Genomic DNA, 13,001 nt, shown 5'->3' on the forward strand with positions numbered 1-13,001 from the left:
TGTACATTAAAATGTCTATATCACCCAGTAATATTACTATTAATAGCAGTAATTTACCATAAGAGACTCATCAGTAAACATCATGCAGAGCACGATACACATTAGGTGCAGTACTGCCCAATAGTCTCAGTAATGACAAACATGATGAGCATGTGTCGCAGTATGTCCAATCACCTAATTCAGAGCCAATCATTGGTACAACAGCAATTGCAGCCTGAAGCCCTTTCTGGAGTGCGCATGTGCAGCGGCCGCACTGCGCATGCGCACCCAGTGAGACACGAAAGCATCTCACCGGTGCGATGGCATCTGCCTGATTGACAGGCAGAGGCAGTTGCGGGGCGGGAGGGGGCATGCCAACGGCGTTAGAACGCCATTGGTTGGGCACGGTCCGGACAAGGCAAGCGTGTCCGGACCGTTGCGGCTGCGTGACATCACACGCAGCCATTGCGATCCAGAACGTGGCGGGTAGGGAGCTACTTGTCTGGTGCAAAAGCATCACCGCCGTGCGATGCTTTCACACCCGTGCGGGGGAAGGGGGGTTTAGTGGTCAGGAGTTTGGCCTGACATGAGGGGCGGACTAGCCCTGTGCTGGACATCCCCCCGCATGTCAGAGAAACTGATTGTAGATGTGCTAAATTTAGCACATCTACGATCAGGTCTAATTCACCCCCTAGTATCCTTTAACTAAGCAGAAGTTTTGTTACACCACTGCCACATCAATAACAATAATACTCTGGTCCAAATAAGAGGCTCTCAATGCCTCATTTACGGAGTAACGTGCAAAATTCTAGTCTACGCGGCCTCCATAATATTGATGGATGAACCTTGCTGCCTATTTAGTTACAGATGTCATTGTCTTGGAGGTCAGCCTAATTATTAAAGGACCACAGAGAACATAGAAGCACATCAAAGAAAACTTCTGAGAAGCAAATGTAGTGTACAAATATAAAAAGTGATTTCCTATAAAAGCGGTTTTAAAGAAAATGGTTTAGTGCACATGTCTGACTATGATAACCTGCATCACAGATCAGTAAAGGGCATCAACTCCACAGTCTAATCTGATTATTAACCAATGAATCATTCAAAACTAGATATGTGTGTGTGTGTGTGTGTGTGTGTGTGTGTGTGTGTGTGTGTGTGTGAGATGATCGAAAGCAACTGATCATTGATTGTCTGAACATACAGGCAATTAATAGGTTATAAAAGTTTTGTCAAAAATCTATTTGTTGTACTGTATTTGTTGGAATCAACCAATTCCAATCCAATGGGAAGCAGCGTTACAGATGTGTCAGTTTAGCAAGGGCATAAAATCAATCGCACACATTTATGAAATACATATTAGCAATGCAGGCGGCTGAAAGCATGCGTGATCAGGGTATGATTACATTGCCCTTGTGTTGTGGTTTTCCCAACACAGGGAGTCATTCCGACCTGATCGCACGCTGCCATTTTTCGCAGTGGTGCGATCAGGTCTGTAGTGCGCCTGCGCATGGGTCACAATGCACAGGCGCATCGTTCCCTAGCGACAGAATGAAGAAAGCGATCACACCCCCGACCGCAAGAAAACTGACAGAAAGAGGCCGGCCGGAGGCGTCAACTGACTGTTTTCAGGGAGTGTCCGTCCGAACGTAGGCGTGCCTGGCCGTTTCCAGGGAGGGGTCCTGACGTCAGCTCCGTCCAGTATGATCATAGCGGGTGAGTAAGTCCTGGGCTGTGCAGAAACTGCACAAACTTTTATTTGTGCAGCACTCTGCAAAAGCGAGCGCAGCCCTGCACAGCGATTCCCCCCTCCCCTGTAGGCGGCGACTACCTGATCGCAGCAGTGCTAAAAGTAGCCTGCAAGCGATTAGGTCAGAATGACCCCCACAGTCTTGGGTTTTGCCATTGCTAATCCATAACAAATTATAAGTTTCCCAAAATTTAATTTAAGATGTACTTACATTAACAGAATAGTACTAATAGGGCCAATGCAATGTTTCATTTGCTTTTCCACCAAAACAAAAGACTATGGAGACCTTAAATGATTGAATAGACACTTCTGTCACATGGATGTCCCGATATTCTGTTTTATAAGGGAACCCCCAGTTACGGTGTCACTCAGTAACATCATCATGAGTTAGCCTAGGTGTTATTGGAGTCCCTGCTACACCATTGTACAGCTGTAGGTCTTTTCTTTATACCATTCAGAGAACAAACTTAATGACACCATGTAAAGTTAGGTTATAGTATAATAGGTCGAAAGCCAAAAGGTCGACACCAAAGGGTCTACCTGCACAGTGTTGACATGAGAGTTTTATGTTTCTTGGTGTCAAATTTTACCTTGCAGCATGTGGAACCCCAATTATGCGTTCTCTTGCCATGCTTCGTACATGGTTACTGTTCCCAATTATAGTCCACATAGATGGCATAGTATGAAAGAATGAATGGAAGAAACCTCATGTCAACCATATACTGTGTCTACCATTGTCATGTCAAGCTTTTGACCATATGCATGTCGACCTATTGACTGTCAACCTATCATCCGGATACCATAAAGTTGCGGGAGTCCAAGTGATATAAGACATGTCATAAAAAAATGGAGAGATTACACCATGTATATTGTCTATCATGAATCTTGCAACATGAATGTGTCACCAAAGTATGATTGTAGAGAGAACTTCTGTATTATCGTACTCCTATCGATACACACACCTTCTGTATATCAATTATGTCCACTGTTCATTTGTACAGACCAGACTTGAAATCAGACACTTGTGCAGTTGAATATACATACAAAACCATATATATGTTAATTATGAACTGTAAATGGGATACATGGCCTTCATATCCATTATTGTTCTCTTTATTTTAAGTGGACAGTCATTTTACAAAAAAAAAACCACATAGCAATGTTATTTGGTGGTAGCAACTTAATGTACCAAGAGAAGAGATCGCATACCTCCAAGTCAGTAGCATTAGAAGATATATCCGATGAACTGGAAGGTGAAGTTGTAGAGTGTGTGACACGAGTAGGAGGATACACAGGCAGGTCAAGGTAATAGAGTGGCTCCTTATTATAAGTGGTCCCAGGATTAGTCTGTCCATCCCCAGGTAACCTCACTTCTCCAATCCCATCCTAAATATTGGAGAAAGCTGATCATGCAGGGTTTGGAAAAGAATCATTAAAGCCATACATGTCTACAAATGGGCTACATCATACTGCATTACAGTCAGTGGCAGTCATAGACTGCAGATGGCCCTGGTTAGGATTTGCATTTTAGGCACCTCAGCACTGGCCTTTCCCTTAAGGTTAACCAGATAATTTAACCAAAGATTCCAAAAACATTTGATCATTTAAGCCCTTACTTACTCAACTATTTACAGGACATGCATGCATTGCCTGAGTTTCATTTCATCAGCCTGCAAGCGAAGTAAGTTACTGCAGCAGTAGAGTGATTCTTGGTCTCTGGACATTTTTTAAAAAACCCTCTTGCACATGGTCCACTGTATACCTGCATATTCTATACACACCATGCTTTTGCTTACATTTTATGAAACTATGATAAAAGGACAAGAGACAACCATGTTTTTGAAATGTGGGTTGAATGTAGGGCTCTCACAAATTTGAAGTGAAAACTGTACCCATAGTGAAAAGTGAAGTGAAAAAGTACCCATATAACTCAGCTCACAAAATTGACACCCTGTCACTGGTTCCCAAACTTTTTTGAATCACAGTGCTCTAGAGTACCAGATTATTTTTTTTCACGGCACCCCTAGGCCAAACGTTTCTTATTGAGAAATTTAGAAAGAACTATTAAATAAAGTAAATTGTGTGTCTATGTCATCCTTAGGTTCAATTGTCTGGTGAGGGACTAGATTTGCTTCTATTTGTCCATGTATTTTATAATTAGCAGCCAACAGCACCGGTTTTGCCTATTACACTGACCAAAAATCATTTGAATTGGTCCTGGACCTCCAATCCAAGGCACCCCTGCAAGTGTATCAATGCACCCCAGGGTGCCACGGGGCACAGTTCGAGAACCACTGCCCTATGTCCTTTCAGGTGGAACCATTATAAGAACCTATAGCCACTTATCCTGATAATTTGCTTGCAGATCTTTGGTTCTATTAGATGTATTGTAATAAACATTGTAAATTCAATATTCAATAATTTTCTGCAAACATCCTTGACAAATGGGAACACTACAAATCAGCCAGCTCAATGTAACCAGATCATAGACTGATCTGTGAAAATACACACTCATACACATTATGAGTGTGTTCCTCTCTTTACCACGAAATGAATAGCAATAAGACATGATACACATTTTCAATATAATCTGCATTAGAAAGGTAATCACCTGATTTTATATTCAATACATTTTATTCAATCTCTCAAAAAGACCTCTACCTAAAATTAGGCTGTGGTGTAGCTCAAAAGAAGGACACAAGATTATTGTACATTACCTCTTGCACCTGCTCAATGCTGAGCCTGACGTAGCGTCCCAGGGAGACCTTATTGCTCAGACACCTGTTAGGAACCATATTTAGTGGAGCCCAACTGAAGTTCTGCAAAGAAACTCTTTGATTAAAATAATCCAACAAATCAGTTTCACTTAATGTTATATATAAGGGATACACCAAAAGAGATAACAGTAACAGGCCTATGGGGGATACCCAATTGCCCACAGTCAATGAACGTGTGCTATCCAATTAGCCCCAATGTGGCATGCTCCTCACCCAGATGCCAGCACTTATTAGGGGTAATCCACGATGTGTCCTGCCGGAGCCACAATAACACATGGGATCGGTTTACTCTCTGTTCCAATGTGTTATCGCACGAATACGGGTCCAATTTCAGCTGATAAAAATGGCCTCTAATTGGATACCGCAGTAATGACCATCAATCATTAATCGTGATAACCAGCCGTATTTATCGGTCGAAATGGCATCAGGGCTAATTGGATACCCCCCTATGGATGTGGAAGCATCTGAGGACATTTTAAAACATATGTAGGTCCTGATTAAGGATTCTAGCCGCCCTAGGCTAATACAGAAGTAGCCACCCCCCTCCTCAATCACCAATTTTTTCGCTCATATGCAGCTAAAAATTTGTGGTTATGTACCAAAATTTACCACAGATTAAATTATTGTTTGCGGATACAAATAGTGATCCACTGCATAGTTGGCAGCCATTAATGTTTACTAGTCATATCGACATCAATAGTAACCATGGATGGCAAACACACCGATGGCCATCCCTACTCTATGATAGGTCCGTTGGGGTATAAAAGGGAGACCGCAGCACTGCTATCAGACCGATTTCCCTCTCAAGTGCTCCCCTCTCCTAGCTCCTGGCCCACTGCCATAAATCTGCACTCAGAGGCAGAGCAGCAAACTGGCGGCTGGCACTAGGGAGAGTGCGGCCAGTGATGGCTCTAGGCCAGCTGTACCGGTCGTGTGTGGGAGCAGCCACAAGCAGCCTCCTTACAGATCAGGACTGGAGGTGGTGGTGCTAGCTGGGGATTGAGTGATCTAGTGGCAGCGGTACAGGCAGATCTGGTGTAGCCCAGGGGCTGGGCTCCCCACTGTCCACCAATGCCGGAGCCTATCTAAGCAGTTGGGGTAGCAGTCTGGTTAGCAGCAGCCAGTGGATGAGAGGAAACGCTCGGTCAGCCAGCCTACTTGAAGGTGGTAAGAATTGCATGAGCCACAACACCCACATCACTGGCAGAACTTTTATAATAACTTCCAAAGCCTTAGTGCATAGTACTGAAGATTGCCATTCACAAACGCTTATTACATTTATAAAGCTTGTTAATTATACTGTTACAATCACAATCAGTTCAAGTGACAGCATCAGATACTCATATTGCAGTACTCATATATTGCAGTACAATACGTTGGGCCTTCACTGTAATATATTGTCATACTCCCATCTAGTGGCCAAACCTGATACCTACTGTTCTTCTGTTGTAGGTTAAATACTCTAGTGAAAAAGGGAGAAGATCATTACATACCTGGAGAAACGGGAGACATAGCATCAATTGCTTCCAGCAGGACAGATACTATTCAGCATAATTTATAGACACACTGTACTTTACTCAAGTACTTCTCTGGGGTGACTGAAACTGTATGTTCATTAAGCTAGAGGAATATTCTTCCCTTGGATGCAAAGGATAGTCACCTTTTCCTCATAACTAAATTCAAGCTAAACCAGTTACATTATATGGCCAGGGGAGCGCCTTATTACGTAGCTACAGCTTAAAGAGTTACATACAGTAGGCATATATAAAATATTGAAAATGTACACATACATACATACATATTTAAAATTCAAGTGACCACATTGTTGATCTGTTACCATGTTCCGGACATTACTTGTTCTTGTATATTTTAGAGTGAACCCACAGATATTCATAGCACAGTTAACTGGGCATATGGAGATTATGGGGGTAATTCTGAGTTGATCGCAGCAGTAAGTTTGTTAGCAATTGGGCAAAACCATGTGCACTGCAGGGGGGCAGATATAACATGTGCAGACAGAGTTAGATTTGGGTGGGTTATTTCATTTCTGTGCAGGGTAAATACTGGCTGCTGTATTTTTACACTGCAATTTAGATTTCAGCTTGAACACACCCCACCCAAATCTAACTCTCTCTGCACATGTTATATCTGTCCCCCCTGCAGTGCACATGGTTTTGCCCAACTGCTAACAAAATTGCTGCTACGATCAACTCAGAATTAGGCCCAATATGTGAATGTTTTCGGTGGTAAATGGGTAACATATAGAAAAAAGAATTTGATAGTAGAGAAGAACCACTTGGACCATCTAGTCTGCTCCTTTTTTATTCTATAGCAATCTCAACCCTTTTTGAACCATAGTTCTTTGTAAGGATATTGATATGCCTATCCAAAGCATGTTTAAATTGCTATACTGTCTTAGCCTCTACCACCTCTGATGGGAGGCTATATTCCACTTATCCACTACCCTTTCTGTGAAGTCATTTTATCTTAAATTTCCCAATACTACTTCCCTCCAGTCTCAGTGTATGTCCTCAAGTTCTAATACTACTCTTCCTTTGAAGAATGTTTCCCTCCTGTACCTGGTTAAAACACTTGCTATATTTGAAAGTTTCTATCATGTCCCTTTCCCTTCTCTGCTCCAAACTATACATGTTAAGATCTTTTAGTCTTTCCATGTAAGTTTTGTGATGTAGGCCATGCACCATTTTAGTTGCCTTTTTTTGTACACTCTCTAATGTATTTATATCCTTCTAGTGATATGGTCTCCATGACTGAACACAGGCCCTCATTCCGAGTTGTTCGCTCGCAAGGCGAATTTAGCAGAGTTACACACGCTAAGCCGCCGCCTACTGGGAGTGAATCTTAGCTTCTTAAAATTGCGACCGACGTAGGCGCAATATTGCGATTACAAACGAGTTAGCAGTTTCAGAGTAGCTCCAGACTTACTCTGCCTGTGCGATCAGTTCAGTGCTTGTCGTTCCTGGTTGACGTCACAAACACACCCAGCGTTCGCCCAGGCACTCCCACCGTTTCTCCGGCCACTCCTGCGTTTTTTCCGGAAACGGTAGCGTTTTCATCCACACGCCCCTGAAACGCCGTGTTTCCGCCCAGTAACACCCATTTCCTGTCAATCACATTACGATCGCCGGAGCGAAGAAAAAGCCGTGAGTAAAAATACTTTCTTCATAGTAAAGTTACTTGGCGCAGTCGCAGTGCGAATATTGCGCATGCGTACTAAGCGGATTTTCACTGCGATGCGATGAAAAATACCGAGCGAACAACTCGGAATGAGGGCCACAGTTTCCCAGATGAGGCCGTACCAATGACCTATACAGTGGCATTATTACTTCTTTTTTCCCCGCTAGTGATTCCTCTCCCTATGCAACCAAGCATCTGACTTGCCTTTCTCATTGCTTTGTTGCATTGCTTTCCTGCCTTTAAGTCACTTAAAATAGTGACTCCTAAATCCCTTTCCTCTTAAGTAGTTTCCATTATAGTACCCTTGATACTATATTTATCCTTTGGGTTTTTAAGACCCAGGTGCAAAGTGCATGATTTTGCATTTTTTAGCATTAAACTGTAGTTGCCACATTCTTGACAATTTCTCAAGTCTACCTAGGTCATCAATCATTTGTTTTACAACTTCCGATGCGTCTAACCTGCTGCATATCTTTGTAACATATGAGGTAATGCATTGGAGATAACATTGCAGTGGTAGTCTCCATATTCCCAGACACTGCGAGCAAATACTTGATTGTGAAATGTTAAAATTCACATTGTATCAAGTTAAATAAATGCAAGTCATTATTGATGGTATGAGGAAGAAGAGGATCCATATCTTGTCCTGACAATAAAACTACCTTCTGCTGAGCAGCATTCAAAGAGTAAGTGGTGAATTATATCACATAAAGGGGGTCATTCCGAGTTGATCGCACCTAGCAACTTTTTGCTGCTCGTGTGATCAACTAGACGCCGCCTATGGGGGAGTGTATTTTAGCATAGCAGGGCTGCGATCGCTTGTACAAGACTAGTCCTGCAGTTACTTACCCTGTGCGATGGATCCAGCGATGAAGGTCCCGGAATGGACGTCAGACATCCGCCTGGACACGCCTGCGTTCGTATCTGCATTTTGCTTATCTGTTTTAATATACTTGGGTAGAGGCACCTTAGGTCATTTGGTAGCCCACATATCCCAGGAATTGAGCGGTGGGTTACATATATGCTGGAGTAAATTGTGCACATGCCTTACTAGGCCAGTGGTTCTTTTTATGTCTTTATTTGAAAAGTTTCAATAATCAATGTGGAGCTAGGCTGGGAGGTGTATGACAGCCTTTGTATTGTATAGCAGTCACTAAGATTCTCTCTGTATTGTACTGCAGTCATTAGAATGCAATTTATATAGTACAGCAGTCATAACAGTGCTCACTGTATTGTATAGCATGGGTCTGCTCTCTGTATTGTATGATGGTCACAAAAATAGTTTCTGTGAAGTATGGCAGTCACAAGAATGCTCTTTGTATCATGTAGCAATTCGTTGTATGCAGTGTTGTATAGCAGTCACTAAGATTGTCTCTGGATTTCACAGGGGTCAGATGCTCTCGGCATTGTATGGCAGTCACTAAGCAGCTTTCTGTATTGCATGGATGATCCTTTTATGATGGAATTCATTTAACTACCCCTGTAATACAGGTATTTACAATATATATTTCTCTGACGTCCTAGTGGATGCTGGGAACTCCGTAAGGACCATGGGGAATAGACGGGCTCCGCAGGAGACTGGGCACTCTAAAAGAAAGATTAGGTACTATCTGGTGTGCACTGGCTCCTCCCTCTATGCCCCTCCTCCAGACCTCAGTTAGATTTCTGTGCCCGGCCGAGCTGGATGCACACTAGGGGCTCTCCTGAGCTCCTAGAAAGAAAGTATATGTTAGGTTTTTTATTTTACAGTGAGACCTGCTGGCAACAGGCTCACTGCAACGAGGGACTAAGGGGAGAAGAAGCGAACCTACCTGCTTGCAGCTAGCTTGGGCTTCTTAGGCTACTGGACACCATTAGCTCCAGAGGGATCGACCACAGGACCCGTCCTTGGTGTTCGTTCCCGGAGCCGCGCCGCCGCCCCCCTTACAGAGCCAGAAGCATGAAGATGGTCCGGAAAATCGGCGGCAGAAGACTTCAGTCTTCACCAAGGTAGCGCACAGCACTGCAGCTGTGCGCCATTGCTCCTCATACACACTTCACACTCCGGTCACTGAGGGTGCAGGGCGCTGGGGGGGGGGGCGCCCTGAGCAGCAATAAAAACACCTTGGCTGGCAAAATAATCACAATATATAGCCCCAGAGGCTATATATGTGATAATTACCCCTGCCAGAATCCATAAAAAAGCGGGAGAAAGTCCGCGAAAAAGGGGCGGGGCTATCTCCCTCGGCACACTGGCGCCATTTTCTCTTCACAGTGTAGCTGGAAGACAGCTCCCCAGGCTCTCCCCTGTAGTTTTCAGGCTCAAAGGGTTAAAAAGAGAGGGGGGGCACTAAATGTAGGCGCAATATTGTTTATGCAAGCAGCTATTGGGGAAAATTCACTCAGTGATAGTGTTTATCCCTACATTATATAGCGCTCTGGTGTGTGCTGGCATACTCTCTCTCTGTCTCCCCAAAGGGCTGTGTGGGGTCCTGTCCTCAGTCAGAGCATTCCCTGTGTGTGTGCGGTGTGTCGGTACGGCTGTGTCGACATGTTTGATGAGGAGGCTTATGTGGAGGCGGAGCAGATGCCGATAAATGGGATGTCGCCCCCTGTGGGCCGACACCAGAGTGGATGGATAGGTGGAAGGTATTAACCGACAGTGTCAACTCCTTACATAAAAGGCTGGATGACGTAACAGCTATGGGACAGCCGGCTTCTCAGCCCGCGCCTGCCCAGGCGTCTCAAAGGCCATCAGGGGCTCAAAAACGCCCGCTCCCTCAGATGGCAGACACAGATGTCGACACGGAATCTGACTCCAGTGTCGACGAGGTTGAGACATATACACAATCCACTAGGAACATCCGTTACATGATCCCGGCAATAAAAAATGTGTTACACATTTCTGACATTAACCCAAGTACCACTAAAAAAGGGTTTTTATGTTTGGGGAGAAAAAGCAGGCAGTGTTTTGTTCCCCCATCAAATGAGTGAATGAAGTGTGAAAAAGCGTGGGTTCCCCCGATAAGTAACTGGTAATTTCTAAAAAGTTACTGATGGCGTACCTTTTCCCGCCAGAGAATAAGTTACGCTGGGAGATATCCCCTAGGGTGGATAAGGCGCTCACACGTTTGTCAAAAAAGGTGGCACTGCCGTCTTAGGATACGGCCACTTTGAAGGTACCTGCTGATAAAAAGCAGGAGGCTATCCTGAAGTCTGTATTTACACACTCAGGTACTAGACTAGGGGTGGGCAACATGCGGCCCGCGGACCGATCCTGCCTGGCCCGCTGTGCCCCACCAGAGTGCAATGACAAGAGGCCCGACAGGCCGCTTGTCATTGCACTGCTCGCAGACGCGGCGCCGCTGAGGAAATCCCGGTCACGTCACATGGTCAGCTGACCGGGATTTCCTCTATCTCATGCGCTGGGCGTCACGGGGGGCGTCACGGGGGGCGTCACGGGGGGCGGCGCTGGGCGGGCACTGCAGAGTGGGACTCGGAGCAGAACGAAGCGGCCAGTGGGGAGCACAAGCGGAGGCCAGTGGGGAGAAGAAACGGCGGCCAGCGGGGAGAAGCAGCATCAGCAGCAGCAGCAGCAGCAGCGCGGATCATCACTGACAGTGGGGATCGTCACTGACAAATAGGTAAACCCCCTGGATAAAGCTAAAGCTGCCCTATAAGTTATGGGAAGGGGAGTGGGGGGGGGGGAGGGTAAGGACTGCTATATAGGTTTAGGGGAGGGTGAGGAAAGGGGGGTAGGGACTGTCTGCCGTAATGTGTAAAAACGGGGGCCCTGTCTGCCGTAATGTGTAAAAACGGGGGCGCTGTCTGCCGTAATGTGTAAAAACGGGGGCGCTGTCTGCCGTAATGTATAAAAACGGGGGCGCTGTCTGCCGTAATTATAAAAACGGGGGTGCTGTCTGCCGTTATGTGTAAAAACGGGGGGTGCTGTCTGCCGTAATGTGTAAAAACGGGGGCACTGTCTGCCGTAATGTATAAAAACGGGGGCGATGTCTGCCGTAATGTGTAAAAAGGGGATGCTGTCTGCCGTAATGTGTAAAAACGGGGGCGCTTGCTGCCGTAATGTGTAAAAACGGGGGTGCTGTCTGCCGTAATGTGTAAAAACGGGGGCACTGTCTGCCGTAATGTATAAAAACGGGGACGCTGTCTGCCGTAATGTATAAAAGCGGGGGCGCTGTCTGCCGTAATGTATAAAAGCGGGGGCGCTGTCTGCCGTAATGTATAAAAGCGGGGGCGCTGTCTGCCGTAATTATAAAAATGGGGGTGCTGTCTGTCGTAATCTGTAAAAAGGGGACGCTGTCTGTCGTAATGTGTAAAAAGGGGGACACTGTCTGCCATAATGTGCAAAAAGGGCACGCTGTCTGCCGTAATGTGTAAAAAGGGATCTCTTTTTGAGTATTTTGTGTGTGGCCCTCGAATATTCGCTGGAAGTGTTAAGCGGCCCCCCAGCTGAAATAATTGCCCACCCCTGTACTAGACTGAGACCTGCAGATAGTGCTGCTGCAGCGTGGTCTGTAACCCTGTCAAACAGGGATACTATTTTGCGAACATAAGTCGTCTTATATATGAGGGATGCACAGAGGGATATTTTGCCGGCTGGCATCCAGAATTAATGCAATGTCCATTCCGACACTGGACAGGTGATGCTGACTTTAAAAGGCACATAGAGCCTTATAAGGGTGAGGAATTGTTTGGGGATGGTCTCTGGGACCTCGTATCCACAGCAACAGCTGGGAAGAAATTTTTTTACCTCAGGTTTCCTCACAGCCTAAGAAAGCACTGTATTATCAGGTACAGTCCTTTCGGCTTCAGAAAAGCAAGCGGGTCAAAGGCGCTTCCTTTCTGCACAGAGACGAGGGAAGAGGGAAGAGGGAAAAAGCTGCACCAGTCAGCCAGTTCCCAGAATCAAAATTCTTCCCCCGCTTCCTCTGAGTCCACCGCATGACGCGGGGGCTCCACAGGCGTAGCCAGGTACAGTGGGGGGCCGCCTCAAAAATTTCAGCGATCAGTGGGCTCGCTCACAGGTGGATCCCTGGATCCTTCAAGTAGTATCTCAGGGGTACAGGCTGGAATTCGAGGCGTCTCCCCCCCGCCGTTTTCCTCAAATCTGCCTTGCCGACAACTCCCTCAGGCAGGGAGGCTGTGCTAGAGGCAATTCACAAGCTGTATTCCCAGCAGGTGATAGTCAAGGTGCCCCTACTTCAACAAGGACGGGGTTACTATTCCACACTGTTTGTGGTACCGAAACCGGACGGTTCGGTGAGACCCATTTTAAATTTGAAGTCCTTGAACACATA

General features: G+C 45.5%; 1 protein-coding gene across 1 annotated transcript in view; it reads right to left on the minus strand.

The window, feature by feature from the left end:
• TMEM44 (transmembrane protein 44) overlaps nucleotides 1-13,001 on the minus strand; it is a 171,731-nt gene that overhangs the window by 31,395 nt on the left and 127,335 nt on the right. The window contains exons 8-9 of the mRNA XM_063916426.1: nucleotides 4,447-4,548; nucleotides 2,939-3,115 (exon numbers count right to left, since the gene is read on the minus strand). Of these exons, the coding sequence (XP_063772496.1) occupies nucleotides 2,939-3,115; nucleotides 4,447-4,548 (279 nt within the window). The remainder of the gene's footprint in view (nucleotides 1-2,938; nucleotides 3,116-4,446; nucleotides 4,549-13,001) is intronic.

The sequence above is a fragment of the Pseudophryne corroboree genome, chromosome 4 (assembly GCF_028390025.1).
Source record: "Pseudophryne corroboree isolate aPseCor3 chromosome 4, aPseCor3.hap2, whole genome shotgun sequence".
NCBI lineage: Eukaryota > Metazoa > Chordata > Amphibia > Anura > Myobatrachidae > Pseudophryne > Pseudophryne corroboree.